This window comes from Tympanuchus pallidicinctus, unplaced genomic scaffold (genome assembly GCF_026119805.1).
Source record: "Tympanuchus pallidicinctus isolate F22 unplaced genomic scaffold, pur_lepc_1.0 scaffold19, whole genome shotgun sequence".
NCBI lineage: Eukaryota > Metazoa > Chordata > Aves > Galliformes > Phasianidae > Tympanuchus > Tympanuchus pallidicinctus.
In genome coordinates, this window is record NW_026294710.1 from 3,448,136 (window position 1) to 3,467,184 (window position 19,049).

At 39.1% G+C, this 19,049-nt stretch overlaps 1 protein-coding gene across 1 annotated transcript in view; it reads left to right on the forward strand.

The window, feature by feature from the left end:
* The window catches only part of COG5 (component of oligomeric golgi complex 5), a 177,904-nt gene that overhangs the window by 2,050 nt on the left and 156,805 nt on the right, over positions 1–19,049 (forward strand). The window contains exons 4-6 of the mRNA XM_052681177.1: positions 1,971–2,025; positions 2,121–2,190; positions 7,637–7,757. Coding sequence (XP_052537137.1) covers positions 1,971–2,025; positions 2,121–2,190; positions 7,637–7,757 — 246 coding nt within the window. The remainder of the gene's footprint in view (positions 1–1,970; positions 2,026–2,120; positions 2,191–7,636; positions 7,758–19,049) is intronic.

A 19,049-nucleotide genomic window follows, 5' to 3' on the forward strand; every position in this document is an offset into this window, starting at 1 on the left:
TTTAATAAACAAGCCTAATTTTATTGCAATGTCTGTGAACATCAGTACCAAGTTTGTAAATTCTGCATGTGCACGTTGCATGGTTTGCAGATCTTAACTGAAGAGGCATTAATCATAACTGCACTGAAACACTGAGTAAGAAGCTACTAGATTAAATCCATACACTTCTGTCGTTCCACTGATTGGGTTCTGACTTTTAAAATAAATTGCTGACTTGTAAATACTTCACTTAGAAACTGTGAAGTGTGTACAGAAAACTGATTACAGAATATGGTTCTTCTCCTTGGTGCTCATTAGACCAGCCATTCTGCTTTGTGATACTTGTTGGGAACATGGAGGGCTCTCACCCTGACATTTTTTTGACACTTAAGGCATCAGTTGAAACCACAGTTCTATGCAAACACAGATGATATTTTAAGTATGGCAAAACCTGCTTTTCTCTACGGTGTTCGGGCTACACGTGGTCACTGTAATATAGTCACTGCAGAAACAATGAGTCAATATCCATAAGTAAAAGAAAAGAGAAATGTTAATAGGAAATTTAATTATGAAGTTAGAAATATGGAGCTCAGAGTGTCTTCATGTGCTTAGTTTAGTAATCTTCATCTGCTTACTTTCTTGCCATAACTCACAGCATGCATAGTTATTTGGATATGTGAATCTCTAAATATTTCAAATTAACTAACCAAACTTGTAGAGTAAATTCCCAGGAACTTCTTTTCTTCCTTTAGATCTGTACACTCTGCTAATGGTACACTGGTTTGTTATAAATACTCTTTTCTGGTTGTGTTTCTATAAGCAGCTCACCAGATATCTTCAATCACCTGCTAGCTTGGGATAGGTTGGGTAGTATCTCATGTAGCAGACACAGAGCGTAGATCACCTTTTCAGCAATCCTAACAGTGCCTTTTGGCAAGAGGAATGTTACATTGCTGTCAAGGGTGCAACAGTCATAGATGTAGCAATGTCGTGGTACTTGCTGTCCCCTTTTTGAGTGTAGAGTAGAAAATTCAGCCCACTGTGACATCTTTTCTCTGTCTTTCATATCTTCATCTTTTTATCCATGAGGATTACATGCCTGCCATTCCATTTATAAATATAATAGGACTCCTGAATCTGTCAATAAGCCAAGTTAATAATTCTGTCTTTCTGTATCATATGATAGTTTTGTTCAATTTGATGAAGGCTTTACAGAAACAGAGGATGTTTGAGAGTGCTAACAAGAATTGAAACAAAAATAAATTCATAGGTCTGTGTTTGTGTAACTGAATTAAATTCCCAGCAGGCTGATTCTGTATTGCAAAAGTGACTATTACCCTTGACTGCTTTGTTTGCAATTTAGCAAGGAAAGAACGACTGTGCTTGTGGGTTCCCCTTTGTGCTGCTTTTCCAAACTAATCTGGAACAAACACGATTGGTGTAGCTTGCTCTGTTTGTAGTCTAAATTAGATGATTTCCCAATGACATACCTTACTTCTTTGCTAAAGGTGCTTATGCACAGGAAGAAAACCTTGAAATGGCATTGCTTCTCACTTCTCCATGCCTGCTGGTTTCTCTGATCTGCGTAGTTCCCTTGTTAAATAAGTTGTGGTGCTTTTTTATATCATGCTGAGGTGTTTGTATCGGGTTATATGCCTTTGAACATCAGTCCTGATCATCATTCTTTTAGAAAACAGCATTACTCTAGATATTATGGGAAGCTTAACATCTGATGAATTCCACAACAATGCATCTTCAGCAGGATTTTGGTTTTTTTTGTAGTAGTAGTGGTCAGTAATTGCTTATTACCTTCTCAGTTTATTTCTAAATACTCCGTGTCTCAATCATTTCAATATCTTTGAACGTTTTGTTATAAAGGGGGGTTGTTTTTTCTTTTAATACAGAAGTAGTCTGCTGTAGATGCCAATTATAGAAAGAAGTATTCTTCGTATCATGAGTGTTACTTGTAAAACATCTGCTTTATTTTGCAGGTGTCCTCCAAATGATGCAGACCAGAATTGGTGCTCTACAAAGTACTGTTGATAGGTATGTCATTCATGATGTGATTAGAAAGTCTGCGTGCTTACTTGTTCTCTTGTGCTGTTTATTAATACTTCCATAAATAAACTTCTTATTTTCAGAATTAGAGCCAAAATTGTTGATCCCTACAACAAAATAGTGTCTCGCACGGCTCAGCTAGCAAAGCTTCAGGTAAGTTGTATTAGAAATACGTTTTAAAACTCAATTTTAAAGTGTTTCATTTCCCAGTCCTCTAGAGCATTAAGAAAAGGTGACTCATCAGACATGAGTGGGATTTCCATACTCCAGTAGACTGGAGTTTGCTGTCAGTATTTCTTGGTAAAAATCAATATTCATGTGTCTCCTCATGAGCTACTGAGAGGTGCTTTATATTGCAAAGTGCAAAGCTGATCTTTGCACTAGCTGCTTTAGTTTTCCTTCGGATGAGGGAAAGGCTACATTTTCATTTCTGTCTAGGTATTTTTAATCTTATGATGTAGTTCTGTAGGAGACACTTTTCCTCTACATGTGTTTAACTGCAGTTTAGTAAAGGGTTTGGGGAATAATTCTTACAGTATAGCCACACTGCAACCTGGAGTTCTGGTGTATAAGCCCAGGTATACAGCTGTTCCTGTCTTTTAAACCAAGTCTGCAGAGAATGTAGTTTCTTTTAAAGAAGAGCAGTGGGGGAGAGCTTTTTCTCAGCAATGGTAGGATGAGCATTGAACACTTCTATTTTTAACTTTATTGCGGTTGAAAACTGCCCCACAGATCCCATGGATGTAGCTGCATTCTGTTCAGTTTATTTATTCAAAAGCAACACAACTCCAAATCAGGAAAGGTTTAAAGAACTACTGTTTGAACTGTTTCTCTTTGAAAAAATATTTTGAGTTGCAAAACTAAGATTTTATCTGTTGATAGCTGAAATTTGAACTGTGGATTTTGCTCAAGTAGGTTGCCATTAGCTTGTAGAGATGAAGCTGCAATCAGGTGTACATGGTTTCTAATCCAGGAATTGAGGAGCAAGTAAATGTGCTGGACTCTCGGGTGGAGGTCTGATATTTTCTATCTGATTTTCAGTAGTAGTGAGGTTCAGGAGGAAGCTCTTACCAGTCTGTTCAGCCAGGTTGTTCAGCTGCTGCTCCTATGCTTCCCAGCTCCAGCTGTCACTGTTTTTGCCACTGGGTGGAAATTCCATGACTTTCACGTCCCAGGCTAGGTTCAGATTTTATTTTTTCTTCTCTGGTTACAGCTGTGGGAAGAACTATGGGAATTTGGAGTGAAAGGTGATTGTTTCTTCTTTGACCTTATGTAAAGTCAAACTGCAGAAGTCCCTGAGGTTAGGAGGTGTTTCTTGGGTTTGCTTTGCTTCCTCTTTGGTGCAATAGGGGTTTGGTCTTGCATGGCTTTTTCTGTGCACCACTGTGAACCACCATCACGCACCAGGGCTGGAGTTGTTGGTCAACCTGTGCCAGGGCAGTTGTAATATCTGACTCTTCTGGGCTGTGAGTCTTCTTGTCCCAAATGCCAGTCCAAAAAAAAAAAAAAAAAAAGAGAGATGCAGGGTAAAGGGAGCCTGCTGGGCTGCCCATCCTCGTGTCCCTACCTGCCTTAGCTGTGCACAGAAACAGGAAGGATCACTGCAGCATTGCTGCTAGTGACAGTTGTCAGCGTGAGGGCTGCTGTCCTCTCCTGTGTTGGCAGATACACAGGAGTGCATTATGATGCTGTTGTGTCTGTTTACCTGGCAGCCTTGTTTGTTCAGGAAGGAAGGGCATCAGCACAGCAAACAGTTTGCTTCCTGTTTGTGGCAGGGCTTATGAAATGACATTGCTAACTTCTGTACCAAATGCAGGACGTGTAGCACAGGCAGTCAAACCTGCTAATTTTATCAGCTGATGTACAGTCAGTAGAATAAGTTTAAAAAAAAAAAAAAAAAAGATAAATGACTGATAAAAGACAGTGCTGTCAAAGTAAGTAGGGCTGCTAGTTATCCTTTGCTGATTTGTGTGGTGTTTAAGGGCCTCTTGTATTCATGATTGTATTGCTTTAGTGCTTCTTCTTTGATTGCTATGGGACTGCTCACAAACTGAAGGAGTATTTGGCTTGCATAAAGCTGGATTTCACCATCCTTAATTGTTTTTAATATAGTCGTGCTTTTTCATAAACATTTTCTCTATAAATTCATTGTCAAACTACAAATCTAGTTTTGAATTCTAAATCTCTGTTGTATACTTATGTACATTATGTCTTGCTTTGTTCTTATGGCTTCATCGCATCCCAGGGGAGCAGCAAACTCACAGAGCTTACTTCCTGCTTTAAATCATCCTATCCTCTTCTGAGCACATTCATAGTCTTTCCATGCCGTATCACAAGCTAAACGGATAAGTTAACAGCTGAAATATGTAGACAGAGAGTTTGTCCTTCAGAGGGTTATTTTCTGTGCATTTCTGTCTAACCAACTGCTTCTCCATGTCCTCTTAATTTTGGATGTCTTCATGTTTAGAAATTCCTACAATATCTGATTTTCTTTAAAGCTTTTTATTAAAAAAAATCCACAAAATAGAAAAAATATTTATGCAATAGAAAACTATTCTCTCTTTGAAGTGTTTACTAGTAGCAGAATTCATGCTGGTACTACAGTACACCATTGTCCATGTAGTCTTAAAATGGTGTACTGTCCCACCTTTCTTTGGGCTTGTATTACATACACATTCACTTGCATTATGATCTGCATTGCATTATGCAATTTCATACATGAGCTATGCACTGGCAGTTTCAAGTGGTCTGATTGTCTCAATAATTTCCTAAAATTAAGTTAAGATTAAAAGAAGCTTTTTGTTTGAATTGCAGCAATAATGTCTTTGTTATTGCTGATTTAAATTTCAGCAGATAGCTAATGTGTAATCTCCAGAAAAATCCTGTTTGATTTTGAACTTAATGAAAAGCCCTGGGACTAACCAGGGCTGCTCCCTGCTTTTTCCAAACTAAGTTTTGCTTTAACCATGGAATTCGTGTTTGGATAGAAGTATTTCCTTTAGAAAAGCATGCTGTATTGACTCCAGGAATGATTGTTTCCTGAATTAATTCAGACTTCTGTGGTGCGGGTGGTCAGGGGTTGATGATAGAGCATTCGTGAACAGCTCTGCTGGTAGATTCTGTTAAATTTCCATTGTACAGTCCTCATATACTGCATACTTCTACAGTATTTGAGAGTTTTAATGAGTTGAATAATTCACAAAAATGCCAGTACCCATGTGAAAAAAACACTGTGTGCTCATTAGTGATGGCTGTGAAGTTAAGGGTGCATCCTCAGTGGCTTTGGAAGATATCTTTTTTTTTTTCCTTTTTCGCTCTTGACTCCAAATGCAACATTTCCTATCCTGTATCCAGCTTGACAGTCCTTTTACATTATTGTTTCTTGGAATGGAAGATAACAAACAACAGTGAAATAAAAAAGAGGGTTTTTTGTCTGTGAAGTACGAGATTCTCAGAAGATAAGTGAAGTCCGAGGGAAAAAGTTAGCCAGAGGTACACAGTTGGATGAGAAAATTAAATTTGAAGGCAAAGTAGTAATCATAGAATTGCTCAGGTTGGAAAAGACCTGAAAGATCATCGAGTCCAACCACAACCTAACCATGCTACCCTAATAACCCTCTGCTAAATCATGTCCCCGAGCACCACAGCCAGATGGTTTTTAAACACATCTGACAAGGCACAGTGAACTGTATAAAGAGCTATTTTTGATTTATCTTGCAGAAGTTTTGTTCAGAGACATGGAAGTGATATGTGAATCAAAACTTTTTCTGATTAAAGGAATGCATTAATTAAAACTGATACATTAATCTTTCCAAAGCAGGATAAGCCCCACTTGGTTCTCACTAAAGATAATAGAAATCATGTAGCTCAGTCATCCTGGAAGGCTTAGGGAACTTGTACTTAGTGAGACACGGCATTGTGCCAGCAGCAGTGAGAGTCAGTGTGCTTTCAGTGCTTCGTCTCCCTGGGCCTTTGTAATATTCTTTGTTGTGCCTAGATATTGAATAAGGATTAAACACATATTGAATAAGGATTATTTCCATTGGTTCGTGCTGACATGCAGTAGACCTTGGCGGGTTGTGCAGTCCAATAAACGTTGGTTGAAGGGACTTCTGTGTACTTAACAATTGCTTTCAAAACTTGAGGCTTAACGCCTGTCAGATTCTAAATATTTTTGTGTATATTTTAAGTAATTTATGATTTCATTTTTCTGTTTATAAGACAAGGCCTTTCAAGAGGCCTTCTCTTCAGCAGCCGGGAAAATACCTCCTAACAGCTGTCTTACTCATCCCACACTTCATATTTACCACCTTTTAGTCTGACTACAGATGCTGGAGACATGTTTTAAAGTAACATTGCTCCCCCTGTAGCACACATCTCCTAACCTCACTGACCCATCCATATGGTGGGTCCATTTTCTCTACTCATTCTACAGCTTCTCTCATTGCTGGTCTCTTTCAATGAAGACGTGCATGCATCTTTAGGACTTCTCTTATGGTGCAGTTCTGAAGGACTATGGGAAAGACATGCACTGAAGCCATCTAGACTTCGATGCCAGCACATTTAGTTGCCACTGGGGCATATCAGGCAATCCTGAAGCTTGTTTTTGCTATGCTTAAATGACACAGTAATTCAAATCAGTATTACCTGAGTTGTATAGCTTAGAAGCAGCTCGGGGATCTGTCCTATATAGCAGCTTGTCATCACTTCATACCCACCATCATCAGAACCCTCTTTCCCTGTTATGCTTGAAACACTCATCGTGCACGTGGTGTAACTCACTGCTTGTCTGCCTCCGTTCATTTACTGTGTAGAGCAGGAAAACATGTTTGAAGGTCTTAGTTGAGTGAAAAATGGTGAAAGTCATATGTTTGATCCAGATGTCAGCAATACCTTTGCTCTGAATTGGTGCTAATGAAAATACAATGCAGATATATTTCCTGAAAATCGGTGTTTGCATCCATCTTAATTTTTAGCCAAGAATGGGGTGTGCTTTTGCAAACCTATCAAATAATATGAAGTGACAGATTGATAAATGTGGGTAAATGGCCGTATGAAATTTTTGATGAAAATGGATTTTTCTATCTATTCCTACCATAAGAGTCAATATCTATAAAATAACACTTTAAGCCCTTAAGTTTTTATTGTTCTCTGCTGTTTTACTTACTTTGAATCAATACTTAATTGACAAAGGCAACTTCTTAATTTTACTAAAGCTTAGAGATGAGAGAACTACTGAGGGGAGCTGCATAATGCAAAATGAAGCTCACTTCTGCTTGGAAATAGAACATGTCACTCTCATAGGGTTCTGAGTTTGTCTCTTTTTCTTTTTTCTTTTTTTATTTGAGGGGGAAGGAGCTGCTAGTAATGGCAGCATAATCTTAGCCCAGGAAATGTAATTTCCAGCTTTTGATGTTATCTGCCTGTATTGCATTAGATAATGAAAAAAGGTCCTTAAAAACAGGCTTTTTGTATTCTGAAGTTCCTTGTTTTTATTCAAATTTGTGTTTCCTTTGGTTAATGTGTCCATATTAGAAGCCTAAAATTATGAGATCAGAGTGTGCTGGTAATATCCCCTAATGCTGTGATTTCTCCATAGGCTGCCTGTGACTTGCTGCGGAGGATAATACGCATCTTGCATCTCAGTAAAAGACTTCAAGGACAACTACAAGGGGGAAGCAGGGAGATAACAAAAGCTGCCCAGAGTCTCAATGAACTTGGTGAGTCTTTTTTGCTTTTAGAGGCCTTTTTAGCTTGTGCTCATATGACTCACGCTGGTGTTTGACTTTGCAAGAAAATGAAGAAACTTCTATCGCTTGTTAGTGTGGTTCTCACTGTCTGCCTCTTGATTTGAATTGGGAAATGATATGAACAGAACTCACTTAGTTCTGATTTCAGTACTTTCGTTCAGGATCTTTGTTTTTTTTCCATGACTTCTCCAGATAGAATTATTTAATATGAAAATTCTGCTACAAAAGTTTACTTTTTTGGGTGACGATGTTTATAGATTAGTTAACTTCTCACTAGTTTGTGCTCGTATAAAATATCTTCAGAGTGATGGGTATTATGTTTATCTGTAGGAAGGCACTGCAGTATAAGGCATAGTTTGAATTACATTTTGCAACTTGAAAGCAAATGGTTGTCCTTTTGACCTTTATGAAAGCCATATGTGACATGATACACAGAAACCTAGGCTAACTCACATATTGGAAGCATTCAGCTCCAGAAGTGACTGATTTACTCTCTATTTTACTAGCTGGTAGAAGGAGTAATAAAATATTTCTCATGACGTTTGCATTACGTTGCTAGGCTGCTTTTTCTTCTTCAGCTACCTTGGGTGCTTCCACACTGTGCTGCAGAATGCAGGAAGGAAATTCCCAGTAGTCTTTGAGATCACCATTCTATATGGTATCTTGCCAGTTGTTTCTCCTTTGGTTTAATAGTATTCACATTTCAACTTCCAAAAATAGGTCGTGGGAGGGCTGAACTATTGAACACTCAGAATCATTCTGAGGTTTATTGTGCATATTTGTCACCACTGCTCTTTTTATTCTGTGTAATCAGAAAATTATTGGACAATGATTTAGTATTATAATTAGCAGATGCTATGTTGCAAATGGGAAGTTTAAATATTTATTTAGTGTATTGGTTTGGCTGAAGCCGTAGAGCATTGAATGTAATATTTTAAGCTATTGTTTTTTGTGTTTTTTTTTAATGTGTCTTGCATTTTTTTGTACCCATCATGAGGGTATATAAAGAACGGCTGGCTTTTAGCTGCCTGAATTGTGAGTCCTCTGGTGTTAATCTGAATGCTAGATCCTATTTAAATACCTAGAATGATTTAACGCTGAGATCTGAAATGTTTGTGCTGCTTTTTGGATCTCTTGTAGTTTTAGAATTTCGTTAGAAGAAAGCAAAGCTTCCAATTCTTTTGTTGATGTGCCACAGTTCTTTGAGTTTCTTGTTTTCAAATACTTGGTCTTTTTCTGAAACTTGGGTAAGTCTGAGTAATTGTTATTAAAGATAAAGGGAAATGTGCCTCCTTAGGAAGTGCTTTAGAGTTTTATCCTACTATGCATGGCAGGAGCCAGGGCTCGTGGCCCTTAATATAATTCTGTATGGTTTATGGCTAGGTGAAACCCCTTAGCTTTTGTTTTCCTCTCTTCCTGGTATTTCAATCTCCTTACCTCTTTATCTGCATCCATTCCTCAGCTTTTAGCTCTCTGCTTGTTTGTTTTTCTCTGCCACCAATCCTGGCTGCTCTGGGTTTTCCCTGCCTCCCAGAACCTGGATGTGTGGGACACTCCCATTCGGAAAAGCCAGTGCAGCTGCCTGTCCTTTTTGGTGGAGGTTCATAGGAGAGGGGTAGCTCTGCTCACAGGGAGGAGAGTGTGCAGTGCCAGAGTAGGCACCGCTCAGGGTGCTGCAGTGGGAGCATGGAGTGTTGTAGGGTAGTGTGACATAGTGCTGTGTGGCACTGGGAGAGTGGAAAGTGCAGGGAACAGGCACTGGGCTCCAGTTGTTGGGACATGAGATACAAAAGCCTTGTGCAGTCTTAGGGAATGCTGCAACATCTGATGATAGTAAGCAGGTAGTAGACGTGGGCTCTGTTAAAGCCTGGTCTTGGTTAGGGAGCTCTGTGTCATGGAGGCTTGCTTTTGAGCTGGGGATCAAGGCCAGCATTAACACTGATCTGTGTTTTCAGCCAAACGGTTCTGAATTTCCCTTTCGGTTGCTATTTAGGGAAATGTTCTTCCCATTGCTTTTTATGCTTCTGTTGTACTTGTGGAGCAAATGCAATTTCTGCTTGGTGAACTCAGCAGCACCATGATTTTACAATGAAAGCTTTGCATTTTCTGCAGTCTGATTAAATAATTTGCTTATATATTATTCTCAGTGGATTCTTGGCAGAACTGGACATTTATCTTTACGTACAGATACACTCTGTGTATGTATGGGGGGAGGTGAACATGTACAAATATCCATTTAAATATATGCATATGACATGTATTTCCTCCATAAATCTGTTAGCTTGTTAGTTCACTTAGAGTTTATACTTGGCTGTGTCTTGAAGTTTACTTTGAAGTAATGGGAAAAGATAGATGAAAACATAGAGTCGTAGAATTAGATTGCAGTGGGGGTTAATAAGAGGAACTGCAGGGAACTCTAGCTTTTACTGAGAAAGCTTTTCTCTTGCTGGGTACTTGAAGTTGCTAGTAGCCTGCAGAACAGTAGGTGATATGAGGAACTTCACTCTGGAAACTTCTGGTAATATTTTCACTGAGATCTCTACTTAAAGCTAAAGCAGACCTGAAATTCCTCCATGTTAGGTTTTTCTTTGCTTGCAATTAACTTCCCACTTTGACACAGTAAGAAGAAAAACTGAGTTATGTATCATTTTTAGAGATTAAATGGTTTGTTTCTGAAATACCTGTATGTAAACTTTCTTCTGCAGCTCATCCACCTCCTAACACACTTCTTTGCATTCTCTGTCAAATCAGAAACAGTTGTGACAGTTCAATGAACAATCTATTAGCTGGCTCTCCAGTTCATTCTTCTTCATATTATACAAGCATTTTATATCTGAGTGTACAAATTCATTTGTATATCTGGAGCAGCATTTGGATGGGTAGAGCAAGAGGCATGTTCCTGAGTCACACAGTGGCTAATGTCGTGGAATAGGTGCCTTGGCTATGCTTGTTTGTGATACTTTAATACAGGTATTTTATAAAGTGAGAAGAAAATGTTTCTAAGCAAGCTTAAGCAGTACAGTGTGAAGAGAACGTGGTACGCTTCGGATAGTTCTCTTTCAGAAAAGAAATGCTATACGTATTAAAATATCTGCTCTTCTATCTCCATATGCAGAAATCTCTGTCTGACAGTTGTCAGACACTGATAAATTGAAGATTAAATATCTGTAGTTGGCAGTGAATGGCTGCCCTCACTGTGGACAGGTTGTTAATTCCATCTATGATTTACAGAGCTGGACAATAAAGGATTTATATGTTCTGTTTGCTAAATAATTGTGACCGATGTCGTCATTATTCATACAAATGCCTAGGCTTCTTCTAATTATAATAAACTCCTAGTCTGTATGTATAATTCTATTATAACTTAGTTTACAGCAACTGAATTTATTTGCTTGAATGACCTTGTGAGCTTGTAAGTCTTGGAGACGGACTCTCACAGCAACCATTATTTTGCTCTTTTCTGAACTCAGATTTAGTCCGTGACTAAGCTGTGCAGTTGTAACATAAAGGGGAAAGGATCTTCTGATATATTTTCTGGAGTGTCTACAGTATAGAAGGGGCACCAGGACAATACTTTCACAAATCTTCGAAGATGAGAGAAAGTGGGACACTGTCCTCAATTTAAAGACAAAGAAAGGTACAGAGAAGGCAAAATATTACCAGATACGAAAGTCTAGCTAAAATTGAAAAAGCACCAGATCCATATCATGATCTGTTTAAGTCTCTAACGAAGCTTGGCACTTAGTCTTAATAACAACAGAAGACTTGATGAAAATGCAAAGAAATAGAGCCTATTTTTTTTTTTTTTATTTAAGGAAGCGTAGGCTGGATAGAGAAGATTTAAATTGGTTAGGAGTTGAATGTAACAGTTTGAAATGAGTCATTTGGCTATGTCTGGAGAGCTTTTTTTGTAGCTGGCATACTGTGGTAATGGTACCTGTCTTCTGAAGTACATCCAAGAACCAGTGACATCCACAGAAACATGACAACAATTCGGCTGTGAAGGTTAGAAAAAAAACACCAAAGGTAAATAAGAAGTGTGTCATGGTACTACTTAAACTGGAAAAAGCCTGGATATGGCTGATATGTCTTAATATATTTATTGATGACATGGACAGGAGGATTGAGTGTACCCTCAGTGATTCTGCAGGTCACACCAAGTTGGGAGGTGGTGTCGATCTGCCTGATGGTAGGGAGGCCCTACAGAGGGATCTGGACAGGCTGGATCGCTGGGCTGAGGCCTATGGAATGAGGTTCAACAAGGCCAAGTGCCAGGTTCTGCACTTATGGCCACAACAACCCGAGGCAGTGCTACAGGCTTGGGGCAGCGGCTGAATGGCTGTGTGGAGGAAATGGATCTGGGGGTGTTAGTCAACTCTCAGCTAAACATGAGCCAGCAGTGCGCCTAGGCAGCCAAGAAGGTCAGTGGCATCCTGGTTTGTGTCTGAAATGGTATAGCAAGCAGGATCAGGAAGGTGATCATCCCCCTGTACTCAGCACTGGTAAGTCCATTAGCATATGATAACAAATAAACTATTTGCAGGAGTCTAGAGTATAAAGCTGCCATTAAGTAGTACCTCCTGCCTGGAATGACCAGGCGTACTTAAATAGTTGGCTACGTGAATCCTGTTTAACCAACAGCATTTTCTTCCTTGGCAGTATAACAGGTCTTTGAATTAGAGAAATCAATGACTGTCACATAGTTTGATTTAAATATGCCATGGTAGCAAGATCAGCAATTCAATACAGATGAAAATGTTGTACAGTGGAAGCAAATGTTCTGAGGAAACTGTTCCTCAAAAGTCATTATCTGTTGCTCGCTGTTGCACAAGTGACCATCTATCAAGTGGGGCTCTGTTGAAATGTGTTCTGCAACTGGCTAGTGTTTTCATTAATGATTTGAGTGATGTAATATGGTATATCCTTATTCAATTTACAAGTACTAATCAAGCAAAGAAGAATGGATAGTATGGTGGCAAACAGAATTAGAATGAAGAATATTGTTAGTGAATTGGAGATATGTCTTAGCTGAACTGTTTTCATTTCTCTTCCAGACAAGTGCAAAGTCCTAGCAATAAATACTTGTAATTAGTGGCAGAAATACAAGAAATGACTGTGTAGGTACTAGTTCTGTAGAGACTCGTGCTTCAATGAAGGCTTGAGAGTTCTTCACAAATTGAGTGCAAGCCACTTGTTCGTTTGTTTTGTAACAGTGTGACATTACTGGCAATGAAATTCATACGTTGTGTACAAGGCACTTGAAGCAGATCTTTTGTTCGTGTTTCAGCTGGAGCATCAAGTCCCTTTTGTGGTGCCTCATTCAAGGAAGATGTAGGTTAATTGGAGAAAACACAAAGTACTACAGTAATGAAGGCTGAAGGTCTTGCAGACGGGCAGTGGGCGGAAGAACTGAAAGTGCGTGGCTCTTTGGTTTAGAGAAGAGGGTTCTGGGAGGCACCGTAACATTCTTCAGATGTAAACAGCTTCCTGTATCTCCTGTGAACAAAGCAGTATGTAATGGGCCTAAAATGAAGGAAAGAATGTTTTTATCTAAAATGCTAGAAGACATTTCTGCCCATAATGATAATTTCAGGGCAGCTGTGAAATTGATATGTGGAGTTTTTAAGAGCAGTTTAGACAGGCATGTATCTGGAAGCCTTTAGACAGAGGTGCTTTGTCCTGAAGCTGAAAGAAGCTGATGTGCTGCTGTGTCAGGGATGCACATCTCCCCTCTGTCAGCTTTGTTAATAACAAATGTAATAGAAAATGTTTGTTGTTAATTTGCCTTCCACAACTTGGTTTGTTGGGCACTGTTCAAGTACCTCCTGGAATCTGAAGCTGGATGTAATTGGAAAATGGATGCCATCACTTTGGTTCAGCCTCTCCTCATCAGTCCCTCAGATGAAATAGAGATTAATCTCCAAGACCTGCAGCTCAGCTCACCCCTCTGACGCAATTACTCCTGTCCTGGTTACTCGCTGTGTAACTGGCATTCCAGTGTACTTCACACAGCTCATCCTGTCACCGGAATGCTGCAAGAATTGACCTGTTATGCCAGAATTCCCTAGGAGAGCGCGGTGAGTGTGAGAGGGATGGTGGCACTGACTGTGTGAATGTGAATGTCGTGTATTTACTTTTTTTTCCTTGCCAGGGCAGAAGGCAGGTTGTCTATTTCTCAGACACTCATCTGTTCTTAAGAAAGACATTAACTTACAAGTTTTTAATCTGTGAGAATGATGATTAATATGGTTTAGTGTTTATCAAAGTACTAAGTACAACTGGTCAGCGTTCAGGAAACCACAGCTCTAATTTATTGAAAACTTAAATAACTGATTTTAGTAGGAAGTGCTCACACTTGTTTGTTTTATACCAATTATCTCATCTGTATCTATTGCAAGCTGTAATTAACTTTGCATATTGTCTCCATTGTGTGCTTTATTAATTGAATATTTAAACAGTAAATAATCTCACAATAGTGTAGGAGACTCATTCTGAAGTGATTGCAGATTGACTGACTGGATATTTGTCCTTTGGTTTAAATACTGTTGTACAAAAATAATTTGTTTTGACTGCTACAGTTTTTGAAGTTACATTAAGTATGTATATATCTGTACACAAGTATTACTGAATTGCAGTTGTAAGCTATCTGCATACCTGCCAATAGATGCTACAGTTCACTGCCTTCTTCTTTTCATATATATTCAGAAATGAACTTTTTTCTCCCTACTATGCACAAACATTTGGAGTATGTGGCTTCAGAGCCAGATCTTGTGTTGAACCAAGCTATGATGAAATTGAGGAAGGACTTGATTACTGCCACGCCACTGAGCTCTTTCACTGCAGTACGCAGAGCAGACAGATTTGTTGATAATAATATTACTGTGCACAGTTTCTCATAGGAATCAATGCATCAATCTGGAGGAAAAGTTGCTTTCACGGCACTTTTTCTTACTGATTTAGATGCTTTATAATTTACTGTCTTGTGTAAGACCTAGTGTTCTCTAAATAGTGTAGCATCTGCCTGTGAAGCACAGGGCACTTTTCTGTAGGGATAACCGTAGGGATAATTTGATTAATAGAAATTATACCACGTTAGCATGATGCTTTGCCTGGGGTAATTAGTCCTGCTGAGAATGACTGAACTGTATTACTGACTCAGAGTCATCTGCATTATTTTGAATGCTTCTGTTTTACGTGGTACATTTGCATCCACAGTAAGTGCAAGAATCTTAGTAAAACCTGATTTTCTTCTGTCCCTGATGATGTTAGCAGTAACACTGCCAGACCTTTGCTGAAATTGGTTGAGCTCAAATCTATCGTGCCTTGCTGTAATTCAGTGTAAGCTCCATGTCCTTCAGTTGCATATTGGCCCCAGTTTTTAATATCTTATCCCTGAGGGTTTTTTGTTTTTTGTTTTTTCCTTTGGTTTTTTTTGTTTTTTTTGCATGAGGCTTCGGATGGATGATTTTTCAAGAAGCATCTGTACAAAGTCTTATTTGTAGTATTCCAGGTCAAAAAAAGTCATCTAGTAGGTGGGTCAAGGAGACATAAAAGTAATACAAAAGTCTTAATATTTGTAGTTTTAAAAAATAGTCTTCAACTGTTTGGAAATTGAATACTCACTTTTGGCAAAAGGAGACTTATAGAAAATTGGACTTAATGAAGAATTTTAAAAATAACTGGTTTTGTCACAAATGAGCAGACGAGTAGGCACATGAGTAGAAAGAGCCAGTGTCCAAATATGTATGGAGTACATTGTCTGAACTGCTTTTTTTCAGCATCTTTGGTAAAAATATATAAAATGATGGCCTATGCTTTAGTTACATTGTGATTAACTGTAGGGTTAATAGTGCATCTAATCACTGGTTAGTTAGATACTAGATACTGAATATGCAGTCTAAGAATATATATTGTATATGTGTATAGAATCATAGAATCATTCAGGTTGGAAAAGACAGTAAAGATCATCGAGTCCAACCACAACCTAACCATACTACTCTAACTAACAGCCCTCTGCTAAGTCATGTCCCTGAGCACCGCATCAAATGGATTTTAAACACATTCAGGGATGGTGACTCAACCACCTCCCCAGGGAGCCTATTCCAGTGCTTAACAACTCCTTCTGTAAAGTTCTTCCTGACATCCAACCTAAACTTACCCTGGTGCAACTTGAGGCCATTTCCCTCATCCTGCCACCAGTGAGAAGAGACCATCCCTGCTCTCATTGTAAGCACCTTTCAGGTAGTTGAAGAGAGCAATAGAGTCTCCCCTCAGCCTCTTTTCCCCAGACTAAACAGCCCCAGTTCCTTCAGTCACTCCTTATAGGGCACATTCTCCAAGCCCTTCACAAGCCTTGTTGCCCTTCTTTGACCTGCTCCAGCACTTCACTGTCTTTTTTGTACTGAGGTGCCCAAAACTGAACACAGTACTCGAGGTGAGGCTTCACCAATGCCGATGGTGAAGGGGCAGGATGACTTCCCTAGTCCTGCTCACCACACCATTCCTGATACAAGCCAGGATGCCATTGGCCTTCTTGGCCACCTGGGCACACTGCTGGCTCATATTCAGCTGACTGTCCATCAGGCAGTCACTCCTCCCCAGGCCTGTAGGGTTGCCTGGGGTTGTCGTGACCAAAATGCAGGACCTGACACTTGCCCCTGCTACTGCTTGACTACTGAAACTCATACAGTTAACCTTGGCCCATTGATCCAGTCTATCCAAATCCCTCTGTAGTGCCTTTCTCTACTCAGGCAGGTCAGCACTCCCTCCCAACTTGGTGTCGTCTGCAAACTTAGTGAGGGTGCGCTCAATCTCCTCATCAAGATCGTTAATAAAGATGTTAAATAGAAGCAGCCTAAATATCTAGCCCTGGGGGACACCATTTGTGACTGGTAGCCAACTGGCTTTACCTCCACTGACCATACCACAACTCTTGGGACCTGGCAGTCCAACCAGTGTTTCACCCAGCAGAGCGTATGCCCATCCAAACCATGGGCAGCCAGCTTCTCCACGAGAATGTTATGGGGGACAGTGTCAAAGGCTTTACTCAAGTCCAAGTAGACCACATTGACAGCCTTACCTTCATCCATAAGCGTGTCACCTTGTCATAGAATGAAATCAGGCTTGTTGAACAGGATCTATCATTTGTAAACCCATGCTGACTGGTCCTGGTTGACCTTTAAGTCGTCCAAGATTGCTCCCAAGATAGTATATAGCTGGGTGTGCGTACATTGCGCATATAGGCTGTAGATACTGTGTTTCTTATGGATATTAGTCATATTGTCATGGTCAGGTACTGAAAAATAATTGTTCTGTATTTTTAATTCTGTAGCGTTGATAGAAACACTCCATTTAGTCATACATCATGTGCAGTTGAAGTTGCTATTTTATACGTTGAGAAGAAAAAAGAAAAAAAGATACCTGTTGTGCTTCAATTTACTGTGATTCTGGTTTTATTAAGTGATCTGTTCTTCCACAGAAAGGAGCGTCATGAATAGCTGTGGATAGAGAGTGTTAGCAAAACATCCTCATGTTTTCTAAGAAGATCTTATCATTTTCTTAGTACTGTTCTTGGCTTTGTGTTTGCCAAAGTCAGTACTTGATTTATTTTAAATTAAAGGAGGAGCTGCTCACGCTTCTGCTGAATCAGATTTCATGAGCTGTGTTGTACAACCAGATACTGTGTAATGAATATAGAAGGCAGTACTTGTTCTCTTCTGTAGTTGTTATACCACTCATTTATTCCCTTCTCTGTTTCAATTATGAACATAACTGCCTTGTTCTGTGACATCTTATTTTATGCCTTTTGTGCAGAGTTAAGGAGCTTCTGTGGATATTCATCTTATTTTTTCTTGTTAGCTATTGAAGGAAGAAAAATCTTGCTCGTATGAAACTGGTTCACTAATGTGACCTTTTTGCTTTAAGATTTTGAATTAATATACATTTAACAAAATGACATGCAAAATAGTATAATGTTTCATTAATAAGAGGCTAATACCATCTTTATCATCTCTGAACAAAGGAGACATAATGTGCAGCTTTTACTGTCGATTTGTGTTTTGCTGTGGTTATGATTCCTAGCATGGAAACCCTGTTAGACAGATCATTTTATCTGAATAGTTGCTGTGTTTTCCTTAATGTCTTGTGTGCATTCTGTTTTCTCATCGTTTTCTAGAGAAGCCACTAAATAATTGCAGTCACGTGAGAGAAAAGATGAAGTCTGAACTGATAACAGAAAATTCTATTGGAATTCTATTTTTCAACATAAGCCTTAAGCAGAACTTGAATTTACACTTCACAGAGTCACAGAATTGCAGGGGATGGAAGAGACTTCAAGAGATCATTGAGTCCAAAGCATCCTCAACTTTTTAAAAGTTTGATTTCTGTTAGTGTTATTTCATTGTGGTTTCATTGCTGTGTCACTTTTTCCCAAAGCCACAACTGTTCTGATTTCTTGATGCTTAATTTTCTTTATATATACAGTTCTTCAAAATGAAACCCGATACAATTGTAACAGTGGATTTTCTTCATGTGTAGTTTCCCTGAAACGTCTATGAACAGTTATTTCTTTTGTCAGATTATTAGGCATTTGGTAGTTTAGTTTCAATTGTATTGAATTTGTCAGAGGATTATACATTGGGTGTTTAGAAATGGATTTAGTACTCCCCTGTCTATCTTGAGGTGTTCATATATTCCTGAGCGGCGTGCTGTTGGTGCTACTGGGGCTATTGGTGTCCCACTGGAAAGACTCATCAAAGGCTGTTTATTGCCCTTTTTCTTCTTTTGCTTACTGACAAATATCCACACCTATTGTTCCTTGCATCTTTGGAAGGCTCTGTGTTTTCAAACTTTCTGTCATCTTTAGTCTGTACCTGATTGCTGCTATTTCCTTATTAATATCTATTGTGTTTATTATTGCCATAATCATATTAGATCATAGAAGTTTTGGTTGCAGGGCTGTATTGCACTGTACTCTGCTTCAGCAGGTACAAAGTAAAACCTGGGTCCTGGCAGCTTGTGATTTACTTGCTTTTCACATTTCAAAAGGCTCAAAGAAGTGAGAGTAGATAAGAACTTAGGAAGAGAGAAGGGGATCTAATGTCCTACCAAAGAGTATGTTCTGTTTGGAGAGAACTTATTGTCAGAATAGCATAGTGGCTGCACCAGATAAGCTGATAGACAGCTGAGACAATATGCATTGAAAGTCTTCCATTTGATCATGCAGATAAGGCAGTGATTGCATCTGCCCTAGTAGCACATTCA